We start from the raw sequence: 25,664 nt of genomic DNA, 5'->3' as shown, positions 1-25,664 counted from the left end.
CGAAATTAAAGCCTGAATTATATTTTTTTTATTTAATATCAAATGTTATTAAATTTGAGATAAATTTAATTAATTTAAAAAAATAAATATTTAATACTTTATAAAATTTAAAGATCTCCCACATCTAGAAACACATTAGAACACGATACATTTACGAAAAACTCAATATACAAGATTTATTAGAGATTTAATATTAATGGAGATGAAAGACTCTTGTTAAATTTGGGACAAACCTAATTCATTCAAAACTTAGTTGTAGAGAAATAGTATCTATAATTCATATAAGGGACACATTATTTCTTTTCACTGTGTGATTCAACATTCTACTCATATTCAGAATTTTACTGAAACGTGACATATTTATAGGAGACTCAACATTGAATAGAAAGACTCTGATACTATATTAAATTTAAATCAAACCTAACTCACCCAAAAACTAACTCATGAATTATAGTGCCTATGGTCCAATATAAATTACACATTATCCCAAAACACAACCGATATAGAATTCAACACATTTCTACTTCGATACCATATTAAATTTAGATCGGATATAATCTATATTAAAAATTAATTCAATATAGATTAAATGTCTAAAATTTTTATAAAAGAGATATTCTTTTTATCTTAAATCGATATAAACTTCTAACATAAATTAAATTTATTTTGATTTCTCACACATTTATTTTTTTATTTAAATAAAAAGGAGAAAGTTTTTTATTTACCACTGTTTAATTTCTTTTCTTTCTAAAATTTTTATAAAACACAGAGCAAGTGTGGGCGTATGATTGGCTGTTTCCTGAAAAGTAGCAAATGTAGGCCCCGTTGGGCTTAGCTTAGCAATCACTCATTAATCAGGGCGTATTAAAATAAGAATTAAAGAAATAATTATAAATTATTTAGCATAATGACCTTGGATTAATTATTAGATCAGCAAATGCTGTGGACGCGGCGAATTGGGAAGGAATCGTAAGAGGGTCATGGCCCCCTGGAATCTTGAGAGTCATTTATTCATTATGTGCATCTAAGTGGTGTCTCGCACTTAAAGCGACTCCCAAACTCACATGCTATGTTCATAATTTTATCAAAGGTGTTTATAAATCTAATATTATATTAACTGTTTCTTTTATTTATTTATTTATAATATTTATTTAATCTTGAGAGTCATTTATTCATTGGCCATGTGAATTAGATATAATAAACTTAAGCTAATGGGTAGCATGATTTTATTTTGACGGAACCTGGTAGCTCTGCCACATTATATGTCCCTTCCTTCGACAATATATTTTTTTAATTATTTTAATATTATTAAAATATTTTAGTTAATATATTTATATATTATATTTTTAATTTTAAATAATTAAATTAAACCTTTAAAATTTATTATAATTTTATTTATAAATTTAAATTAATTTTGATAAAAATATGAAAATATCATTCGTCATGTGATTTTTTTACTATTTTTTAATTAACTATATTTTTAGTCTATTAAATAAAATAATCTAAACACTTTTATAACTTTATATTTATATTTCAACCTTTTTATTTATTTAATAAAATAATTCAAATATTTTTATAAATTTACATTTATATCTTAATATTTAAATTTTAAAAAATAAAAATACAATTTTCAAAAAAATTTAAATTATTTTATTAAAAAAATTAAAAAGTTTGAGATATAATTGTGAATCCGTAAAATGTTTAGATTATTTTAATCAATAAATAAAAATATAAATTAGAAAATAATAAAAATATCAAATAAAATGATAAACAGTAATATTATATTTTTATCAAAATTAATTTAGATTTTATGATTTATGGATAAAATCGTTACAAATCCCAAAGTTTTAAGTTTAATTAAGCAAAATTAAAAGTTTGTGAGTTGACTCAAACTTTGAGTTAATTGGCCAATTTAAAATATGAGTTCAAAGTTTATCAACATCTAATAAAAAAATTCAAAATATTATAATATTTCTCTTAAATTTTTATTAATATGAAAGACATATTTTTGAGTATTCTATGGTTTTGAAATTGAATTACTTTGCATTTGTTAATAGACAAAAAAAAAAAAGAAATATTACAAACCTTTGGATATATTAATTTATAATTTTATCTAAAATTTAGTGTTTACAAATTGGATTTTTAAATTTTCAGCATTAATATTAATTTTAGTAATTAAGTAATTTATACAAAAAAAAAAGAGATCTAATATATATATATAAATAAATTGAGATCTTCTAATATATTTAGATTTAATCCTTAAAATTAAAATAAAAAAATTACGAAATAAATTTGATAAAATTGAAAATGCATAGATAATAATAATAATAATAATAATAATAATAATAATAATAATAATAATAATAATAAACACTCACGAATTTAATCTAATAGTAAGTATATTTGAATAAATATGAGATATTTCAGATTTTATTTTTTTTATTCTCAATTTTCATTTAAAAAAAAAATTTCAAAAATTGAGATAAGATTTAAAAATTTTATATTATAATTCAGAATATAAAGTATTTTAAAAATATTAAAAGCATTTGCTATTTTTAATGGATATACTCTTAGCAATATTAAATTAGTCAAAGTAATAAATTTTACATATAGAATAGTGTAAAAAATAAAAAATAATAAGAATTAGTCCAATTAATAAACTTATGTGAAAAATAATAAGAATGATAACAAGAGTGATAAAAAAAAAATTAAAAGAATAATCCTTGTCAAGGATTCTTACTTTGTGGACAATCACACCCAAGAAACATTACTTTACTACCTTAAACTAGAGTAAATGAGATGAAACCTCACACGAATAATTAATAATAAAACACATGTACAACTTGGGGGAACAACTGAGAAATTATTCTATAAATATATATTAAAAAAATAAAAATAAAAGAAATTGAGTTGTTAAATCAAGTTTAAATAAAAAATTCTTTATTAATTTAAAAAAAATTAAAAATATATTAAATAGAAATTTTTAATAAGTATAGGAGTGAAATTAAATATTTAAAATTTTTTTTATCAAAAGTCTTTATATATTTAAAAGAAAAAAATATATAAGTGTTTTGTTGTGGCCCCTTAAATTTTATGCACATCTCGATTTGTAATTTATTTATTATTAATATTGTTGAAAATTATTTTTATGTGATCTGTTAATCTGGAAAAAAAAAATAAAGAAATTGGTGCTTAGAGGCCGTCATTTTGATATCAAGTTAATGATTTTCTTAGGTGAACAAATGAAAATGATAAGTTAGAACAAACAGAATTGAATAATAGAATGTGTACCTTGCACCATTGGACTACTTTACTTTTATACTGTAATAAGATTAGGTTAGTTAGATCGGCTAATGGATAAGAGATCTCGCGATAATAGGAATCCTATGAATTTATTTTGTAACATCCTTCAAAGGTAATAAGACGTCCATGTCATTAAGCCATTGCAATCGTATTTCAAGCACTCCAGCCCTAGCTTTTCAACCATCATGGTACTAGCCACATTAGTGCAACTATCTCATCAATAATAAGACAACAAATCTTATCCTTTACCAAGCATCGAGAGTGAAAAATGATTTCACGTTGCTCTTCTTCTTCTTCTTTTTACTTGAGCATTTAATACTCTCCTTGTGACCAGCAAATCACCCTTAGGTGCATCCTCAACCTCTTTATCATTATAAGACTCTAATTCAGACATGGAATCTGAATCACTTCCTTCCTCCTCAAATACTACTTCTACTTCTTTAGTGGACATAGTCTTGTTATTTAGACATTGTGAAGCAATATGTCCATTGCCAACACATCTAAAGTATTTGATGTTCCTATACTTTTCAGAATTAGAATTAGAAGAATTAAAAGGTTTAAATGTACCTTTTGAGTCAACCTTGTTTGTCTCTTCCTTTGGCTTATCTTTGGCCTTCTTCTCATACTTCGACCATTTGGAGTTTTAATTTGTAATGAAATTTGAATAAGAAGACTTGCTGGTACTCTTAAACTTGAGTTGCTTCTCCGCCTTCATTGCCATGTTCACCATTTCTTCTAACTAAATATAGTAATGATATTAGCAATCTTTTTATTCAAACTAGCTAGAAAATGTGCCATTGTAGCCTCTTTTCTTCCTTCACATTAGCCCTAATCATAACTATTTCCATCTCCTTATATATTTTTCTACACTTTTTGTGCCTTATTTCAAAGTTTGGAGCTTTTGGTGTAGCTTCTGTAAAAGTAATTTAGCACAAATCGATTATTCATAACCCTCTTCATCTCGGCCCATGTATCAATAGGATCTTCCCCATACATTCTTCTAGTCATCACAACTGGTCCCACCAAACTAAAGCATAATTATGGAATTCTATGGCTACCAACTTTACTTTCTTCTCTTCTGAATAATTGCAGTAATCAAATATCATCTCCACTTTTCTTTTCCATTCCAAGTATGTCTCTGCATCATTCTTACCTTGGAAAGATGGTGTTTTTATTTTAATGCTTCCCAAGTTTCTATCAACACGGTCTAGTCTCTCTTCTTGTCTTGCATTATTTTGGCCCCCTATAGCTTCTTCCTCTACCTCTTTCATTTCATCCCTTTCTTCCATAGAATCTGACCCCATGCCATTCTCCTTCATGTTCTTCATCATCAAAGTCATATTCATATTCATAGTATAGAGGTATTGCTTCTCTCCTATTTTGCCTCCTTGTTGTACTATTATTTGAAACTTCCATTTGCAAGTCTCAAATGGCTTGATCTTGTCTTTCAAACTTGTTACTAACATCTCTGAACAAGTTTGTAATTCTCTGAAATTGATGCTGCATGGCCTTTAGAGTCATGAATGTATTTTGTTTAGCATCACTATTCTTCTCATCTTTTTCACTTCCTTTCCCATTCTTAGAATTAGACATGATGTAAACTTACAAAACACATTAGAAAAGTATCTCACACACTCCCTCATGTGTTTCTCTCAAAATTAGAATGGAAGCACTCGTATTTCACTCAATAAGATGGCTTTTACCCTCTAATTAGCTCACACACTCTTACCTTTTACCACTTTAGATTCGAACATAGTTTTACTTGTCTGAATCAATTGCTACCAATCAAAATAAGCAAAAAGCAACTTAATTCAATGGAATAATTAAAGAAAAACCTAAGAAAATAGCTATCAAGCTATGCTAGATGCAAATGGATGTAAAAAAAGGGAAAAAGATGAATTTATTCACATACAAGATGAAGAAAGTATATATGGTTGAATTTTTGTATGTATATATTCAATCAATCTAATAAAACCCTTCACCCCCAAATCAACAAGAAATTAGCAATATAGAGTATGAACAAAGTAACAAAAATTAAATTAACACCACAAGTTTATACTTGATAAATTGAATCAATTCTTAAAGTAAAACCAGCAATAATCTATCTTCTTGATTGAAGAACTCTCAATAATATTAATCAAAATAAATATAGCATTTACAAGGATAAAACAAGGTATTTATACCCTTGACCACATCCTAACCCTAATAGGAATACCTAATCCTAAACCTAGTAGGCAAAACAAGCTAAAATTCTAACTAGTTAAAGAGTTTCTAGCCCAAAATGAATCCAACATAAATTGGACTTTAAAATCCTTAAATAAGAATTAAACCTAATCCTAATATATAGAGGAAAATAAATAAAACACTACTCTTAATGTTTAAGATGGATTGGACTTAAACATAGGCCCGCACGAGGGTTATAAGTTAGAATAAGTAAGCACATGATAAATTAATGAGGCACATGCATACTTCATACATATTAGCCCATAATACAACCCAAAACATAATTAAAAGAAGTCCACATGCCTATCATAAATAATTAAGTCCAAGCTCACTTGAGTTGAACGTGTGCTTGTGAATTTGGCTAATTATTAGCTCTCTTGACTTGAAAGTTCCAATGGACATAAACATCTTGGAGTCTCCTTAAGCTCTTTCCCAACCTTAATCAATATGTCTTCTTGAAGTTCTTGTAAAATCCAAACTTGTATATAAATTTGAAGTTGTACCTTGAACTTTTTAAAGCATGCCCTTGTAATTGGCCCTATTGGCATCCTAAATTCGCCATCTCCATTGCTGTCTTAGTGAGTTGCATCATAAGGATGTCCAGGCCCCATTGAAAGAAAGGCTAGAGGCTGTCAATTACTGCTTGCATTTCTCCAGGAGACCAAGGTATACTTGTATGGACCTGGCATTCTCGGCACTTTTGGACCATGTCCTTTTCATCTTGTATCATTGTAGGCCAATAGTAACCTTTTCTGAAAGCTTTTTGAGCGATTGTTCGAGCCCCTTTGTGACTTTCACAGTCCCCTTCATGAATATCTTTGAGGATGCTCTTGCCGTCATCCTCCGTTATGCACCACAACTATGGTTAGTTTGAGGATCGTCTGTACAATCAACCATTTAATATTGCATATCTGAAAGAAGTTTTTATTACCTGTTTGGCCGCTAAATCGTTCATTGGTAACTCGTCCTCTATTAGAAATTTGTATACTGGAGTCATCTAGGTATCTGCTATCTCGATTGGTAGGGTCTCTTTTTTCTCGATCGTTGGGATATACAACACCTAAAACGATATTGGATGGGTCAAATATTTCTCTCCTACTGCCATTTTCGCCAGTAAATCAGCTTCCTTATTGTCCTTTCTCATTACCTAGTGAACTCATAATCAACCTACCTATTTTTTATCTCTACAATCACCCTGCCTAATTTTTATCTCTCTTATTAGAGATTAAACTTTCTCTTCATATTTAATCAAGCTCGGATTGGAAACCTTAGACTCTCCCTAGCACTGATTAGCAACCAACTGTGAGTCACTATAAACAATTGACTTGTGTATACCTATCTCGTTGATGATTCTGAGTGCCATGACCACCACCTTATACTCGGCTGGATTGTTTGTAGTATTGAATATAAGTTTTGTTGCATACTGTAATTCGATTCCTGCTTGACTTTGTAGCAGTATACCGATCTCATAACCCCTAGCTCCACAGGCTCCATTTGCCCAGACCTACCACTCATCCACTGTTGGCTCAACAATTTTGAGGGTTGGGGTCATCTCTACAATAAAATTAGCTAAGGCCTAAGCCTTTCATTACACTTCGCAGAATATACCTGATATTATAGGTTGATAGCATGGTGGCCCAAGTGGACAATCGCCTTGAAAGCTCTAGCCTGTGAAGCACCCTTCAAAGTGGGTAATTTGTGCTTACCTCGATGGTGAGGGATTCAAAATAGGGTCGGATTCAAAATAGGGTCGTAGCTTTTTCATTAATATCATGACTGTGAAGGCCAGCTTCTCCAAAGGGAGATAGTTTAACTCTATTCCTTTCAAGACCTGGCTAGCGTAATAGACAGGGCACTATTCTCCCTTATCCTCTCTTAAAAGTACTGAACTTATCGTTTTCTGCATTACAAAAAAATACAAATACAAAACCTCTCCTTTTATGGGCGAGTTCAGCAAAGGAGGAGAAGAAAGAAAGATTTTCAGATTTAAAAATACCTTAACACACTTTTTCCCCAATACTAATTTGTTTTTTCCTTTTAGTGCTTTAAAGAAAACCTCCTGGCAGAACACGATATGAATCGCCCTAGAGCTATCACCTGCTTATTTAACTTTTGAATGTCATTAATGCACTTAAGTACCTCCATGTCTGTAATACCCGGCTAGACTCCGGTATCAGAATTCCTACCGTCCGGTGGAATCTCGGATGTCGAAAACCTCTAGAAGGGTAAAACCATGTTTTCATGAAATGTTTTAAAGTATTTTATGGTTTTAAACAAGAAAGGAAATGAGTTTTGTATGAAAATAACCTTAGAGGAAGACCCAGGTTCGGCCGCCGAACTTCAAGTTTGGCTGCCGAACATGCATGCATTTCGGGAGTGCTTTAGGCCCCCGAAGGCATGAGTGAGGGAAGTCCAGGTTCAGCCGCCAAACCTTATGTAGGATATGGGTCAAAACGAGAGTACTCCGACATACCCTCCATCGGATACTCTGGATCCTGAAAACCAGCTGGATAATCAAATCCTGAGGCCTGAATACCTCCCAAAGATTCTCCCATACCTTCATCCATAGATGGATCAGTCTCCATGGCCTCCCTCACTTCTTCTGATCCACCTCCTCTAACTATCCCTCTTCTGCTCTCGTCTACAGACCTTCTAGGGTCTATTGACATGCCTTCCCTGCTAGATCTTTGTGACCTTGCCCTTGGCAATGCAGGAGGACGAGCAGCTACTCCCTCACTATCTGATGGGACTCCAGTCAATCGAGCTAATCGACGAGTTCCTCGCATCTTAACTCTGAAAACAACACATACTATAACATATTAGCACATAAACACATATATCTTAATCATAAAAACACATGCATATGCATCTCATAGCATCAAAAAGACAGGACTCAACATCCTATCCTAATGGACATGATTCCTATTGTGCTTGACCAACTCTAATTTCTATGAGCCCGACACTCTCTCTATAGGTCCGATCATATGAACCTAGGACTCTGATACCAATCTGTAACGACCCCAAAATGGACTGTCACCGGCGCTAGGATTCAGGTCGGCTTAAGGCCGCCAGAACCCGTAGCAAGCCTGCTATACTCTCTGTGTACCTGTAACTCTCATACATGATCATACATTTTCTATGAAAATAAAACTCTTTTCTGCACCAAGGCTCAACCAGTGCATGCACTATCACTGTACTCAGTATTCTGTACCCTGTACCCCTGACTAGAGCTTGCTCTAGATGGGTTATCTCGTACCTGTTAAGCCTGGTTTTTTCACATACGTTGTAAAACATGTACATATACAGATCATGTATCCAAACCAAAGAGTTACAACACAAAACATTACGAAGTCAAGCACAATTCTACCTGAATATACAACTGATACATCTCTTTATAAATACATGTCCACTCTAAACTATTACAAGTTTCAGTTTCTCTTCCTGAACTCTTCTGAACTTCCCCTGTACACTGTACAATGAATCCTGCAAGACTGGGATTAAGGGAGTGGGATGAGCTCTATAGCCCAGTGAGTAGAAGCATAAAAACAGTCATAACATATGATCTTATGGAATGCGTCATAACACAGACAAGCCACATCAAGAGTAAACCTGTCACCACATAGCCTCAGTAACTTCCGTGCCAGGGCGTAGAATCGAGCACCTGGTCTTCCTGTCATATATGTATATGTGTATAACACCTCTGTACTTACCATTGCCAGGGCGTAGTCAAAGGCTCCTGGTCTTTACGATACCTGCCAGGGCGTAGTCAAAGGCTCCTGGTCTTTAACTCAGAGACTATTGGATCATTCAGCATTTACTCACACCAACAATTACCAATGCAATGCAACATATTCGTGAATACTAATGCAGTCAACCTATTTGCTTAATCATGATGCATGAGATATGCTAAAACATTCCATTGTTTCATTAAAAGCACTAAGTTTAGTTCCACTCACCTCTGGCTCTGGACTGACTCTGCAGGTTCAGTAAACTCTGGAGCAGTACTCACTGCTGCTCTCTCTGGTTCCTCTGGTCTGTATAAACACATAAAGACTTAAATGAGGGACCAAACTACCTTAAAACTACCTCTATTAAACTACCCAAGAATCTCCTTAATCTTACTCTAAAACTCATGCAAAACATGCAAAAGAAAAGCTGGACAGAACACTTTCGGCGGCAGGTTCGGCGGCCGAATGTCCTCTCCAGAGACGAAACTCAAGCACCTTCGGCGGCCGAAACTCAATCTTCGGCGGCCGAACCCTTTCGGAGGCAAGCTTCGGGGGCCAAAACACACTCCAGAGACGAAAGTCTCAAACCTTCGGCGGCACCTTCGGCGGCCGAATCCCCCAAACAGAGCCGAACATGCAAAACACTCGGGGGCAAGCTGTGGCAACCAAGCCACCATGCAGGAGGTTCGGCGGCCGAATGAACCTTCGGCTGCCGAACCTGAGTTCATCCAGAACTCAGCTTCAACGGCAAACCATCTCCTTCTTCCCTTCAACTTCTCAACCCATGCAAACTGACTCAAGTATATGGTCACAGGGGTCCAAACTATCTACTAACCCCAAACAACAAATCAAACATAACACATAAACATGTAGACATGCATAACTCATCAAAACTACCATTAATAACCTAAGCATGCATCCCTTTCCTTTAACCCCATAAAACCTTCAGAAAACATATAAACAGGTTCTAGATCTTCCCTTACCTCTGTAAACAGGAAGATGCACGTACTGAACAAGGGAAACGGATCACCTTCTCTTCAAACTCTCAAAACCTCAAAAACGTAGCGTGAATGCTCTTAACTTTCAACACCTTTGCAAACACCTCAACCTTCTGTATGATCAACCAAAATATGTACAGATGAGTCATAAGAGACGTGGCCTATGCCATGGTAAGAATCTGAGGCCAACATCTGGCAAAATACATGACTCAGCTGACCAGCCAACTCAGCTTCGGCTGCCCAATCGCATGCAAAACCATGCAACATTCGGGGGCCGAACTTACCTTCGGAAGCCGAACACTTTCGGCGGCCAAACTTACCTTCGGCGGCCGAACTTGGCTCAACTGCCTTAGGTCATTTCAACTCAAAACTCACTTCCATTAACCTTAAAACATCAACACACATCACACCACTTAGTAAAACATAAATCCTACCTTTTTGTATAGAATTCCGACACCCCGGATTCCACCAGACAACAGGAATTCCGGTGCCGGACTCTAGCCGGGTATTACAATTTATGTGATTGTTTTAAGGTGTTTTAAGGGATTTTTGGGGAGTATTTCAGAGTCATGTTCATGGATGTTTGGTCCCTCATTTGAGTCCACCTGTGTAGGTTCGGACCCGAGGAACCGAGGACCTCAGCAGTGAGATAGCTTCTTCAGAGTCATTAGAGCTTCAGCCAGAGGTGAGTGGAATAACTCTTTATGTTTCAAAACAAATAAATAAATTTTGAGCATGATACATGCATCACGTATGCCATGAGATATACTAGGTTGTTTGCATTAGAATTCACGAATATGTTGCATTGCATAACTTGATGATGATGTGGATGGATGTTGAATGATCCTTTAGTCCTCGTATGTTATGGTATGATGATGATACTGTATGGATAGCCAGTGAGGCCCATTCTACGCCCCTGGCACTATGTTAAGAGAAAGACCAGTGAGGCCCATTCTACGCCCCTGGCACTATGGAATGTTATGCTATGTTATGTTATGTTAAGAGAAAGACTAGTGAGGCCCATTCTATGCCCCTAGCATGATTGGACTATGTAGAGGACTATTGGTGACAAGTCCATCCTTGATGTGATTTGTTTGTGCTGTGTTGCATTCCATGAAAGCATGAAATTTAAATTGAATGTTTGATTATTCTGCTCACTAGGCTTTATAGCTCACTCCTTTCCCTTAACCCCCAGGTTTGCAGGTACAGGGTAGACCAGGAGGTCAGCAGGAGTAGAGTCATGTTATATGTAATAGCTAGTGTGGACATGAATATGATGTCATGTAAAAAGTATAGTATAGTAATGTAATGTAATGATGCTTATGGAAGTTTAGAGTTGTGCTTGATCATAGTATGTTGTTAATCCCTTTGTTTACATGATCTTTCAAATGTAATGGTGTAATGATGTTTTAAGTAAGCCAAACTCACTATATGATATGTTACCCCATTGGGGCATTGTTGAGGACTCCAATGTGGGGTTAATGATTATGTATATGATTAGTGCATGCACAGGTTGAGTTTGGTGAATGAATGAAAAGAAAAGTTTAAAAATTTTATGTATGTGTTGATCATGTATGGGATTAAACAGGTTTACAGGATGAATGTCAGGCTTGCTACGGGTCCCGGCGGCCTTAAGCCGATCTGGATCCTAGCACCGGTAGCGGTCCGGTTTTCGGGTCGTTACAATGTCCTCTATCGCTTTAATTTTTTTGGGGTTAACTTCTATGCCCTCTTAGAAACTATGTATCCTAAGAATTTACTAGCTTTTACCCCCAAAGTATACTTTTCAGGGTTTAACTTTATACTTGCTAGAACTTGTTGAATGTCACTTGGGTGGTCTTCCAAGGCTCAGATTTTTACAACCTTGTCATCCATGTACACTTCAACTATTGCCCCAACCAAGTCCTTGAAAATCCTGAATACAAGCCTCTAGTTTGTAGCTCCTGTTAATAGATGGAAGTGGGTAATGATCGGGCATGCCTTATTTAAATCCGTAAAATCTATGCATATTCTCCATTTTTATTTGATTTTTTAACCAGTACCACGTTGGCAAGCTATGTGGAGCATTAGACCTCATTTATTAAACTTGCATTCAATAGTTTGTTAACTTCTTCCTTAATCACCTGCTATCTTTTTGGCATAAAATTCCTTCTTTTGTTGGAACGATTTAACTGAATCGTCTATGGATAACTTGTGAGTGATTAGGGTTGGATTTACACCTATTATATCTTATTTTTATCTATTTCAAGAAGGACCTCCTCCAGTGGATCTGCTGGCTCAAGTTTTGCATGGGAATATGGCTTCTCCAGCAAGTCAACAGGCATTGTTACCTTCCCGAGACTTTTGGCAGAGTGCCTAAAACACTCTTGAGCCGACTTTTGACTGCCTCGACTACTGTCAATCCGCTTGGAACTGGCAACTTTCAACATAAAGAACCCATGTTAATTACGATCCCATAGTAGTTTAGGACCAGGCTCCCGAGTATAACGTTGTATGCAAGTGGAATGTCTAGCACCACAAACTCTACATATATCTTCCGCTTGTACTTTTTGTTCCTTAATACAAGAGGGAGGTTTATGGTGCCAAGAACTGCTACAGTCTTATCCCCTAATCCCACTAATAGGTCGGAGACTTTTGGAAGGTTATTTTTATCTATGCCTAACTTATTATATACTTCGAGGGTGAGGAGATTGACAGAACTACCCGTGCCTAAAAGAACTCATCTTACCTCATACCTGTTTAACCGGATGCTTATTACTAACAGGTCGTTATGTAATGTCTCAGTCACCTTGTCATTCGGTCTGAATTTTACCCCCTTCCTTGTCCATGGTTCTTGTTTCATAAATTGCAATTACTTGGTCCCCCTACTGTAATACCCGGCTAGATTCCAGCATCGGAATCCCTACCTTCCGGTGGAATCTCCGTTGGAATCTGGAATTCTGAAGATGTCAAAGGCTTCTAGAGGGGTAAAATGTGTTTTCTACAAATGTTTTTACTGATTTCATGGTTTTCAACGCAAAAGAATTGAGTTTTGAAAAGAAAAGACCAAGGAGGCATTTGCCAGGTTCGGCCGCCGAAAGTGAAGTTCGGCCGCCGAACATGGGAAGGTTTCGAAAGCGCTTTTGGCCTCCAAAAGCTTTGTTTAAACGAGCCAAGGTTCGGCCGCCGAACCTTAAGTTCGGCCGCCGAACATGCATGAGTTTAGGGGGCACGTTAGGCTGCCGAAGGTCTTTGATCAGGCCACCTATAAAGAGCCCTCAGATCGAAAATGGGCGAGTTTTCTCCCCATTCTCGAGCTCAAGTGAGTTTTTGTGCTCCTTTGGTTGTTTTCATGCTTTCTCTACCCATCCCTCAAGTTTTTCATGAGTTCTACCCTTGTTTTGAAGTTTTGAAACTTAAAAAGGAGTTTTGGGAGCTTGGAGGCTTTTGGAGCTTGGATCCTCCACACCTCCGAGTTAGGGATCGCACCACCCCTCGATCTTCAAGAGGTAAGTGTAGATCCTTGCTTTCCTTGCGTTTTAATGAAGCTTTAAGTAAGTTTAATGTTGTTTTGATGGTTGAGTATGGGTAGATATGCATGTTTAGGTTTATGTGGGTTTTATGCCCAATGTATGCTTATGCCTGTTTATGTATGTTTATGTGATGTTATGTTGAAGGTTTAAGCTAGTTTATGCATGTGGGAGAGTGTATACATGATTGGGGAAGAGCAAGTGAGGTTTTGAGTAGTTTTGATGGTTTTGGCTTATGTGGGACATAAGTTATTTATGTATGCTTTATGATGTTCTTTGTTGGAGTTTAAGCTTGTTTAAGCTCCTTTGTGCATGGTTAAGGGTTTATGCATGTTTTGGTAAGGTTGGGTGCTTGTTTTGGGGTGTTTGGAAGGTTTGGGAGGCTTGTATGCATAAGAGGCTGAGTTCTGGATGAACTCAGGTTCGGCTGTCGAAGGTAGTTTCGGCCGCCGAACCTGCCTTTGGATGCATGGTTTGGCCGCCTAACCTTGCCCTCGAAAGTTGAGTTTTGGCTTGAAAGCAGACTTTCGGCCGCCAAAGGAAGGTTCGGCCGCCGAAAGTGCCCGAGTTTCGTCTCTGGAGAGAGGGTTCGGCCGCCGAAGGTGCCGCTGAAAGTGCCCTGTCCAACCTTTTCATGGTTGTTTTCTATGCATGCTTTTGTGATATTTTAGGGGGTTTTTGGGTAGTTGTTTATGAGTTGTTTAGAGTGTGTTTGGCACCTCATTCGAGTCCACCTGTGTAGGATCGGACCCGAGGGACCGAGGAGGCTATCAGTGTTAGCAGTGCAGAGTCAGTTCAGCGTCTGCCAGAGGTGAGTAGAACTAAACTTAATCTTTATTTTATGAAATCAAATGCCTAAAGCATGTTCATGTATCATGTTTATATGTAATAGGTTGATTGCACTAGTTACACGAATATGACACATTGCATTATTAACTGTTGATGTGGATGGACCAAGGCGACCCCAATGGCCCATAAGTCTGTCACGACAAGAGAAGTCCTGTGGAGCTCCTTTGAGGGTCGGGCACCATGTAGAAAGTCCTGTGTGAGCTCCTTCGGGGGCCGGGCACCATGTTATGTAATGAAAGTCCTGTGTGAGCTCCTTTGGGGGTCGGGCACCGACAGAGGGAGCTTTGGAGGTCATGTCCAATCCGTGATGTGAATTGTTTGTGCTGTGGCGCATTTCATGAAAGCATGTAATTAATGAACTGTTTTCTCTGTTTCTACTCACTGGGCTTTTTAGCTCACCCCTTTCCCCTAACCCCAGGTTGCAAGTATGAGGTCGATCGGGAAGTCTCAAGAGTTAAGGTTTTGCTTGTGTAATAGATTAGTACTTTTAGTGTGGACATGTAATATAATTGATTTAATGCATAGTAAGATAATGAATTGTAATGTAAAGTAAAGTAGAGTTATGTTATGTATTAGTACTGTGCTTGGCCCTAAGACTTGGTTAGTCTCTTTTTAATACATGATGTATGTTATGTCAGATGTTGAGTTGTGTTTGAATTAAACTTGTGGCATGTGTTGTTTACCACGCTAGAGTATTTGATGAGGACTCTAGTGGAGGTTTTATGTTTTTGGTTTGGATGCATGCACAGGTTAGGTTTTGGTTCTTTGGATGTGACTCCGGCTTGATGTATGTTATGTTGACCCAGCTAGAGTTTTGATGAGGGCTCTAGTAGGGGGGTTATTTATGTTTCCAGTTATGTCGCATACAGGTCAAGCTCGGTCTATACATCATATGTTACAGTTTTTATGTTAAAAGTTTTGATCATGTATGGGATTTGACCAGGTGATAGGATGTATGTTAGGCTTGCTACGGGTCCCGGCGGCCTTAAGCCGATCTGGATCCTAGCGCCGGTAGCGGTTTGGGGGCCGTTACAGAGGGGTATCGATTTCCGGGTCGTTACACCTACAATCACATGAATGACCCCCCACAGTTTCATTTTTGTTAGAGTTTTCTAGTATTCTTACCTCAGGTTCTGGTTTCCTGTCTTTTTTGTCTTTTCTAGCAAATTTTTGAATGGTGCCATCCCTGATCAATCTTTTGATTTCGTCTTTTAACTGTCTGCATTCCTCGGTTGTGTGTCCATAATCCTCATGAAAACATCGATACTTTGTCCTGTCTTGCTTGCTCGCCTTATCCAGGTTAAGCTTAGTGGGCCATCTAACATTTTTGTCATTTTTTCTGATCCATATGAGCATGTGTATTCGTGAGTTATTTAAAGGTGCATAATTTCTATACTTACCTCGATCGTCCGTCACATGTGACATAGGATAACTCTTTCTATCCCCTTCATAGTTGCGCCTCTCTATTTTTTGTGTCTTGATTTGGCCCAATTTCTTATCCTTTCTCAATGCCTGGACTTCATCATCCAATCGTATGTACTTCTAAGCCTTATGTGATTTTTATGTGACCTATCAATATACAAAAGAAAAGACGAGGTGGTTGGTGTCTAGAGGTAGCCATTCTAACGCTCAAGTTAGTGATTTTCTTAGGTTTGAGAATATAAACGATAAGGTTGAGTAATAGAATGCGTACTATGAACCATTGGACTAGATTGCTTTTATACTACAATAAAATTGGATTAGTTAGCTAATTCTCTGAGAATTTGACTTGTACTGGCTAGCGGATAAGGGATCCTGCGATAATAGGAATTCTGTTAATTTATTTTGTAACGTCCTTCAACTGTAACAAGACGTTCTTGTAGACTCTGCCAATTCTCCTGGGTGATCTTTTGCTGAACCGGACATTCTACATACAGTTTGTCTTGGCTCCACGTCTTAAGTGGCTAAGGCTAGATGTAAAAGTACCTTAGTTGTAAGTGTATTGCCGTGTGGACCAACCAGAAATTACTAACATGTAATATAGTTTGAGCGAGTACTGATTCACAGTAATTATATATTTAAACTAAATATAAAAAATTATTTAATGATCATTAAATGAGTTATATATATATATAAAGAGAGAAATTCAACACATAAAAAACACTCGATGCAAAGAAAATCCAACATTACTTCATGTGTTCTCTTTAAAAGCTCAAATAAAACTAAAAGTTACACACTTTTCTCATCGAATAAACAATTTGAAGTTTTTTTAGTTTTCTTTTGTCACTGAAAATAGTTGTGTAATACCCGGCTAGAGTCCGGCACCGGAATTCCTGTTGTCTGGTGGAATCCGGGGTGTTGGGACTCTATCTAAGGGTAGGAGTTATGTTTTACTAAGGATTATGATGTGTTTAAATGTTTTTTTTTTTTTTTTTAAGATAAGTGGAACTACGTTATGAGTTGAAATGACCTAAGGCAGTTGAGCCAAGTTCGGCCGCCGAAAGTAAGTTCGGCCGCCGAAAGTGTTTGGCTTCCGAAGGGAAGTTCGGCCCCCGAATGTTGCATGGTCTTGCATGTCATTGGGCAGCCGACGATGAGTTGGCCAGCCAAGCTGAGTCATGGCTTTTGACAGATGTTGGCCTCAGATTCTTGCCATGAATTAGCCACGTCTTCTATGACTCATCTGCAAGTGTTTAGAGCAGCTCATGCAGGAGTTTGCTCATTCACCAAGTTTTGAGAGTTTTAGCAAAAAGTGAGTTTGAGAGAGTTTGAGGGTGTGAGAGGAGGTGATCCGTTTTTCCCTTGTTCAGAGTGTGTAGCTTCTTATTACAGGAGGTAAGTGATGTTCTTGAATGTGTTTTTAAAGGTTTTAGGGGGATTTGTGGAAGGAGATGCATGTTTAGGTTTTTAATGATAGTTTTGATGAGTTATGCATGTATACATGTGTATATGTTATGTTTGTTTTGTTGTTTGGGGTTATTAGCTAGTCTTGGACCCCTGTGATCATATACATGAGTATATGTATGTTGAGGAAGTGAAGTTTGCATGGTTTGAGAAGTTGAAGGAAAGAAGGAGATGGTTTGTCGTTGAAACTGAGTTCTGGATGAACTCAGGTTCGGCAGCCGAAAGTTCATTCGGCCGCCGAACCTCTTGCATGGTAGCTTAGGCTGCCACAGCTTGCCCCGAGTGTTTTTGCATGTTCGGCTCTGTTTGGGGGATTCGGCCGCGGCCGCCGAAGGTGCTTGAGTTTCGTCTCTGGAGAGGACATTCGGCCGCCGAACCTGCCGCCGAAAGTGTTCTGTCCAGCTTTTCTTTTGCATGCTTTGCATGATTAGTTAAGTAAGTTTCAGGGGATTCTTGGGGAGTTTAATAGAAGTATTGATAAGTTAGTTTGGTCCCTCATTTGAGTCCATCTGTATAGGTACAGACCAGAGGAACCAGAGAGAGCAGCAGTGAGTACTGCTCCAGAGTTTCAGAGCCTGCAGAGTCAGTCAGTCAGTCCAGATAGCCAGAGGTGAGTGGAACTAAACTTATGACTTTTAATTGAATCACAAACTGCTTTTAGCATATCTCATGCATCATGGTTATGCCATAGGTTGATTGCATTAGTGTTCACGAATATGTTGCATTGCATTGTTATTTGATGATGTGAGTAAATGCTTAATGATCCAATAGTCACAGACAGGAAGACCAGGAGCCTTTGACTACGCCCTGGCACGTATAGCAAAGACCAGGAGCCTTTGACTACGCCCTGGCAGGTATATAGCAAAGTCCAGGAGCCTTTAACTACGCCCTGGCAATGGTAAGTTCACAGGTGTTATATACACATATACATATATGACAGGAAGACCAGGTGCTCGATTCTACGCCCTGGCACAGAGTTACTGGGACTATGTGGTGACAGGTTTACTCTTGATGTGGCTTGTCTGTGATATGGTGCATTCCATGAGATCATATTTTACTAAGATGTTTTACTGTTCTACTCACTGGGCTATAGAGCTCATCCCACTCCCTTAACCCCAGTTTTGCAGGTTCAGTATTCAGTGTACAGTGTACAGGGAGGGACAGTCCAGCAGAGTACAGGAAAAGTAAAGAGATCTGTAATAGCTTAGAGTGGACATGTACTATTAAAGAGATGTAATAGTTGTTGCTTGACCTAGTGATGTATGTGTTGTACATGATCTGTATATGTATATATGTTTTCCTGTATGTGAAAACCAGGCTTAACAGGTATGAGTGAACCCATCTAGAGCAAGCTCTAGTCAGGGATACAGAGTACAGAGTACATGAGTACAGAGTACAGAGATAGTGCATGCACAGGTTAAGCCTTGGTTCAGAAAAGAGTTTTATTTTCACAGAAAATGTATGATCATGTATGAGTTTTACAGGTACACAGAAAGTATAGCAGGCTTGCTACGGGTTCTGGCGGGCTTAAGCCGACCTGAATCCTAGCGCCGGTGACGGTCCTTTTTGGGGTCGTTACAAGTTGAATTTTTTGATTTTTCTAATAACCATAAAGACCATTCAAAGGATCATTTAAACAATATTAACATAGAAAAAATCTATTTTATAAGAAGCAATCATAAAAATTCCATTAGACATTACCGATAAAAATAATGGTGAAATATAAAATATAAAGTTTAGAGTTAATTGATAATTAAATTAATATAGGGTATAATTATAAAAAATTAAAAAGAATAGAGTTTTTTTATTAAGCAATCATATAAATTCCATTAGACATTAACAGTAAAAATAACGGTGAAATATAATATATAAAGTTTAGAGTTAATTGATAATTAAATTAATATAGGGTGTAATTATAAAAAATTGAAAAGAGTAGAGTTTTTTTATTAACTTTTTAAATTTTTTTAAAAATTATATTTTAGAAGTTTTTGTTTATTTATTTATTCATTATTCATTTTTTATGAACTTATTTATTTTTTTATTTTTAAAGTTAAAAGATTCATTCATGTGGAATATGGGTAAGGTAACTAAACCAAAATTGTTTAATTTTGTAGGTCCTATCAACATTTTATATATAATTGATTTGTTAGTATTATGTGTACCCATTGTTGTTTGCGGTGGAAAAGATTCTCCACGCGCAGCCGCAGACTTGCATATTTCAGTAGTCCTTTAGGGCTGTTCCACAATAGAGTAAAGATTTTATAACTCTTTCTGATGGTAGCAAATGACCTTCTAACTCCTAACTTCCCCTTCTGTGGATGTGGTCCTCACTTCCCTTTAAGGAAACAACCCTGAACTTCTATCGAACAAAAATCCTTGTGATTAAACTCTGCTTCTTGTTTGGTCAGATTTAGACTTGCTTTCACTGGTTTTTTTGCAAGGATCTCCAGAGTGAGTTTTACTAGCTTTCTTTCTGTTTCTATCATTCTTCTTCCCTTTTTTTCTTTTGTCTTTCTTCAAGTTTTACATGTTTTATACTGTAAATTCAGTGTTGTTTCGAAGCTATGAGAAATGGGTTGTTATTGTTTTCCTTGTTTTTAATTTCTTTTTTTTTTTTTTTCCTTGTGAGGTTAGTTTTGTTGTTAGTTACTTTCTGTTGTTCAACTGGTGAAGTTGATACCCACTGTAGAATTGATTAATTGGTTAGGTGGTTTCAAGTTGAGTTGGTTTTTGAAATGGTTTCTTAATAATACAAAGTTTGCTGCTGGTAATTTTGTGAAGATTTCCTGTTGGCTAGTAAAAATTTTTATTGGGTCAACCACAATGTTTATGTTGTGTAAGATTGTAATCAAGATCTTCTTTCTGTTTGGTGAATTAGCTTGTATTAGTTGTGAATGAAACTGTGTCCTAGGCTTCTTCCTCTGAAATACATTTCTGATTGCAGTTTACAAAAGCAATTTTTGTTGACGATGTTTCTCCAAGCTGGGCCATATTGGATTTTCGGATACAAGCATTAACAATCCTTCCTGGAAGTTCCTCTTTTTGTTTTACATTTTTTTCTGTTCTTTTTTTGTTTCAATCGGATCATGATACAGTGTACAATTGGGATTTAATAGGTTCTGTTAGATGCAAATTTGAAGCAAGTGCAATATGGAGGATGGTGGCTTTAAAACTGATTCTGTCTCTCGGAACTTACCAGGCGCTGCAATGGATTTGGATTTCATGGATGAACTCTTGTATGATGGATGCTGGTTAACCACTGATGGATTGAACATTTCACAGCCAGGCCTGTCTTCTTCCACTGTTCCAAATGACTCTTCACAATATTTTCCTTTTGTGGATACAAACCTTCATCAGCAAATAAACCAAGATGGAATGGAAAATAACTTTCCTGAAAACCCACCTCTTAGTAATCCCAAAGTGGAGCAACTTGCTGACGATGAATCTCAAGACCATAAATCTGTCAAAATTACAACATCTTCAGTATCTGCAGGTTTTCCTAATGAAGGCAGTGAATTGAGCAGAAGCTTTTGGATTGAACCAAGGGCAGATCCAGGACCAACTTCTTCAGTAAAAGTGAGATTAATGCATGCTATTCGGAGGTTGAAAGAATGCACAAAAGATAGGGAAGTCCTTGTTCAGATATGGGTACCAACAAAGAAAGAAGGCAAACATGTCCTTACGACTACTGACCAGCCATGCTTTGTCAGTCTAAAGAGTGAAAGTCTTGCAAGATATAGATATGTTTCAGAAAACTATCATTTCCCTGTTGAGGGGGATTCAAAAGAGTCACTTGGGTTGCCTGGTCGGGTTTTCTTGGGGAAATTGCCGGAGTCGACTCCAGACGTTCGCTTCTTTAGAAATGACGAGTACCCACGCAAAACTTATGCAAAGCAGTATAATATTAGTGGTTCTCTTGCAGTTCCAGTCTTTGAAAGGGGTACTGGCACTTGCTTGGGGGTTGTTGAGGTTATAACAACCACCCGATATATTAATTACCGTTCAGAGCTAGAAACTATCTGCAAAGCTCTTGAGGTCTCTTCTTTATCTACCTCCTCTTCTTATGTCTTAAAAAAAAAAAAACACTACTACTGGATGGGATCTATAAAACTTAACTTGATGGAAGAATAATGGAACTGACACATATTAATACTTGCTCTAATCCATAATGTCTAAAAAGCCTACAAATTCCCTTTTATGTCCCTGAGCATTTTTCTCATGAAAACTCACCATGCCAGCTTTCCTCAGTCAATCTTTAGTTTGAGCATGTACTCCTCTTTGTTGTACTTGATACATGTGATGAGTTGCCCAGGCAGTAAAAATGACACTAGGCTTCGTCCTTTCGGTTTCTCAGGATTATGCTACTTTTATTTGCAAAAATTTTCCTTTATTTGGTTATTGTTACTACTTTCTTTGATGCTTTCTTTTCCCTATGCTTTGACTTTTCTATTTAGATAACATTAGAAAATGAAGCTTTCAGAGTACTAATGGTTATTACTTTACTTTTGTAATCTGACTCATCTAACCATTTTACTTTAATGGATATAGTCTTAGTTTGATAACATTTTTTTCCAGGCTTTTGATCTAAGGAGTTCTCAAGACTTCTGCCCTCCTAGTGTAAAGGTAAGAGGATGATATCCCATGGAACACGGGATTTACTATCTAAGTTTTTATGACATGTTTACTAGAATCAAAGTTTTCCTTACTTTTTCACAGGCTTGTAAAGAGTTTTGCCAAGCAGCTGTTCCAGAGATATCTGAGATTTTGGGATCTGTATGTGAAACACACAAGTTACCTTTAGCTTTGACATGGGCCCGATGTTTTCAGCAAGGGAAAGGCGGTTGTCGCCATTTTGATGAGAAGTTTGCTAATTGTATTTCCACTGTGGATTCTGCTTGCTTTGTAGATGATAGAGAATGTTTAGTATTCCATGCGGCATGCTCTGAACAATTCCTTTCTCTTGGTCAAGGGATTGTTGGGAGAGCTTTTGTAACAAACAAACAGTGTTTTGCAAGTGATGTAACTGCCTTTTCTAAGACAGATTATCCTCTATCTCACCATGCTAAGGTGCTTGGTTTGCATGCTGCTGTTGCAATTCCTTTGCGGAGCACCCATGATGGATCAGCTGATTTTGTCTTGGAGCTATTCTTGCCAAAAGACTGCCGGGATCCTGAAGAACATAAGCAAATGCAGGAACTGTTGCCCATTGCCATACAACAAGCTTGTCGGAGTTTACAAGTAGTCATGGACAAGGAGCTAGAAGGTAATAGAAGCTGGCAAATGGCTATTGCTTCAAATGAAATAAATAATAAACAAGAAACGCATATATTTGCAGCTTCTTCATTGAATGAACCTTATCCCCTGGGTTCATCCTGGTTTGCCCAGATGTTGGAGGCTCAGCAGAAAGGTAAACGTGTCTGTGTTTCATGGGACAATCCAGAAGAACCAAAAGAAGAATTTAAGGTAGCAACTCATTGGGATGAAGGTCTAGAAAAATTATATGAAGGGCAGGTTTTTGCAGAATCTGGACAACTTCAGCAAAATTCTGGACGCAAAGATAGTACTGAGGGTGGCAACAATTCTTCTTTTGCCGGGCAGCAGTCATTAGGCAGCAGAAAGACAGGTGAGAAGAGACGGACCAAGACAGAGAAGACAATCAGCTTGGAAGTTCTTCGACAGTACTTTGCAGGGAGCCTTAAAGATGCTGCTAAGAGTATTGGCGGTAGGAGAATTATCTATCACAACTGGAAATCAAATATACTTTCGAACTTTTTGTGGTTGATTAAATATTACTTAGCAGCTAAGTAAAGACTAATAATATATAAGCAAATGAAAGCCATCCTTAACTAATGTTATCTTAGACTTTACTGGATGCCTCTATAATGCAATTCTCTAAAAGCTTGAATGGCTGACATTTCCATGAATTAAAGCAATCTTTTGAAAGCATTACTTAAAAGAGATCTGTATAGTTTAATGTGTAGCGTAGATTGTTCATTTTATGTTATGAAGCAATCGGGGTATATTAGAAAAGTTGTGTGCATGCCATCTAAAGCGATGGAAGTAAAAGTGAATACCTCTAGATAGTAATTTTGAAATTATGTCTCCCTTTCTTGAATGCAAATGGTTTACATCTCATGCTTGATTATTTTGTCTTTTCAATAATTCTTGAATTTGTTACCAAACTTTAACTTAGCAATTGGTTTATCATAATTTTTCCGAAGTATTGTGACGCGATCTTCCCTCCATATTGTCCTGATATTTGTGCCTGTCTTGAGACTAATTGTTTCCGCTTATCATAATTGCTTTAAAATGCATTAGCTTGAATTAAGTCTGTCCTTTTTGTGTATATATATGTTATAACTAGATTGATGTCTGTAGCTCATCAGTTTGTTCTTATTGCAGTTTGCCCCACCACTTTGAAAAGGATATGCAGGCAACACGGTATCTCCCGCTGGCCTTCTCGAAAGCTTAAGAAGGTTGGCCACTCATTAAAGAAACTCCAACTTGTGATTGACTCCGTCCAAGGTGCTGAAGGAGCCATTCAGATTGGTTCCTTTTACAACACTTTTCCAGAATTGACCTCTCCAAGTTTTTGCAGAAAACCTTCATTAATGATGAATGAAAATCTGAAGCCCTTAAACCCTCAGCCTGAGAGTGGCACATCAAATGCTGGGGCCACTGCTTCGAAATCCCCATCCTCATCCTGTAGTCAAAGCTCTGGATCAAGCATCTCATGTTCTACTGGAGCAAAGGAGCATACAATCACCAACAATACTTCGAACACCGAGGATGCCTTAGCAGTAGAAGACCCAGGAGGTGTTCTCAAAAGAACACTTAGTGATGCAGAATTACATGCCTTGTATCGTGAGGAACCCAAACCTCTTGCCAGATCCCAAAGCCATAAAATACTGGGGGATCAACCAAGTCTTGATCAGATTCTGCCCCCCTTGGGAAAAGGAAGTGGCAAGAATTTACGAGAAAATGGTGCTTTTAGAGTTAAAGCCAACTTTGGAGAAGACAAAGTCCGGTTCAGCTTGCAGCCAAGTTGGTGTTTCAAAGACTTGCAGCAAGAGCTTGCAAAGCGATTCAATATAAGTGATGTCTGCAAAATTGACCTCAAGTATTTGGATGATGATCATGAATGGGTTCTTCTGACTTGTGATGCTGATCTCGAGGAGTGTAAAGACATATACAGATTGACACAGAGCCAGACCATCAAATTATCTGTCCATCAAGCTTCTCAGAACCTCCGATAGTTGTTGTGGGGTTAAGGCAACATCATATGTGATGACTCTTGGTTTAATATTGTAGGGTCTAGCAACTTGTAAAATGGAAGGAGATTCCAACTGGGAATCCTTTCAGTTTATTGTTTACATGACAGCTATTGAATCTTGTTTTATAATTCAGTGGCTATTTAGAAGGAAATAAAGATACGAAAATGGAAACCATCGGGTCAGAAGTCCAATGGCTGCGCACAAATCCTGTAATTAGATCCGTAGCACTGGACTCTTTAGCGTAAGAGATGGTTTGGTGCTTTACTTTGTATGATGATATTGATGGTTATGGATGGTAGCTTGGAGAGTCGCTAATGCTGGAGAAAAGAGAAATAAATAAGGAAATAAGTTAGTAAGGTAGTTTATCGTTTTATCTCCTTTTTTCCTATTACATTTTTAATCTTTTTATTTAAGTTTAATCTACTTTGAAAATTAAAAAAAAAATATATATATTTATTTATTTATTTTAGGGTAAATTTTAATATCACGTCATTAAAATTTATTGAATTAGCTGAAAAGTGTCCCTTGACTAATGATACGAAGGCAAAATACAAATTTAATGTTTAGACTCTGGAATGAAAATTTATTAAATTACAAGTCACTTTTTTAAATTTTTTGGCACATTAATAATATTTAATTATGCTAGAAAAAAAAAATATTTACTAGTTGCATGTAATTATAAAGTATCACTTTGTCAAAAATTTAACTTTGGATTATTATATGAAAATGCGTATACGATAGTGATGTTGCAGAGATTAGATCGATGATATTACCGGAAGGGAGTTACGCTCTGATTGGTTAGACCTACAAGAAAGAGATTGTGAAGTGCGGGTGGGTGTTCATGGCAGCCACTCCGACACTCAAATCAGAAGATAGAGAGTAATGAATTGCTTAAAA

The 25,664-nt window shown here is 36.7% G+C and overlaps 1 protein-coding gene across 3 annotated transcripts; it reads left to right on the top strand.

Moving 5' to 3' along the window:
* The first annotated feature begins 19,673 nt into the window (after positions 1 to 19,673).
* On the top strand, positions 19,674 to 25,138 carry LOC110626566 (protein NLP2). 3 transcript variants are annotated; one of them, XM_021772548.2, is made up of 6 exons: positions 19,674 to 19,944; positions 20,438 to 21,528; positions 22,069 to 22,116; positions 22,210 to 22,756; positions 22,829 to 23,215; positions 23,896 to 25,138. In XM_021772548.2, the coding sequence occupies exons 2-6, from the start codon at positions 20,644 to 20,646 to the stop codon at positions 24,747 to 24,749; spliced, it is 2,721 nt and encodes a 906-aa protein (XP_021628240.1). In that variant the 5' UTR covers positions 19,674 to 19,944; positions 20,438 to 20,643; the 3' UTR covers positions 24,750 to 25,138. The 3 variants fall into 3 exon arrangements, with proteins under 3 accessions (XP_021628240.1, XP_021628239.1, XP_021628238.1); XM_021772547.2 differs by having other exon boundaries at positions 20,610 to 21,528; positions 22,210 to 23,215; XM_021772546.2 differs by having other exon boundaries at positions 22,210 to 23,215.
* The last annotated feature ends 526 nt before the right edge of the window (positions 25,139 to 25,664 follow it).

Source organism: Manihot esculenta, chromosome 11 (genome assembly GCF_001659605.2).
Source record: "Manihot esculenta cultivar AM560-2 chromosome 11, M.esculenta_v8, whole genome shotgun sequence".
NCBI lineage: Eukaryota > Viridiplantae > Streptophyta > Magnoliopsida > Malpighiales > Euphorbiaceae > Manihot > Manihot esculenta.
The sequence above is the reverse complement of the archived record's forward strand: the minus strand, read 5'-3'. Positions and strand labels throughout refer to the sequence as shown.

Bases quoted from the DNA above. Each gene is read 5' to 3' on its own strand.
- LOC110626566 (XM_021772547.2), top strand. From the start codon at position 20,644: ATGGAGGATGGTGGCTTTAAAACTGATTCTGTCTCTCGGAACTTACCA. The intron at 22,117-22,209 runs GTAAGAGGATGA...ACTTTTTCACAG, and splicing joins TCTGCCCTCCTAGTGTAAAG to GCTTGTAAAGAGTTTTGCCA. The intron at 23,216-23,895 runs GTAGGAGAATTA...TTCTTATTGCAG, and splicing joins TGCTGCTAAGAGTATTGGCG to TTTGCCCCACCACTTTGAAA.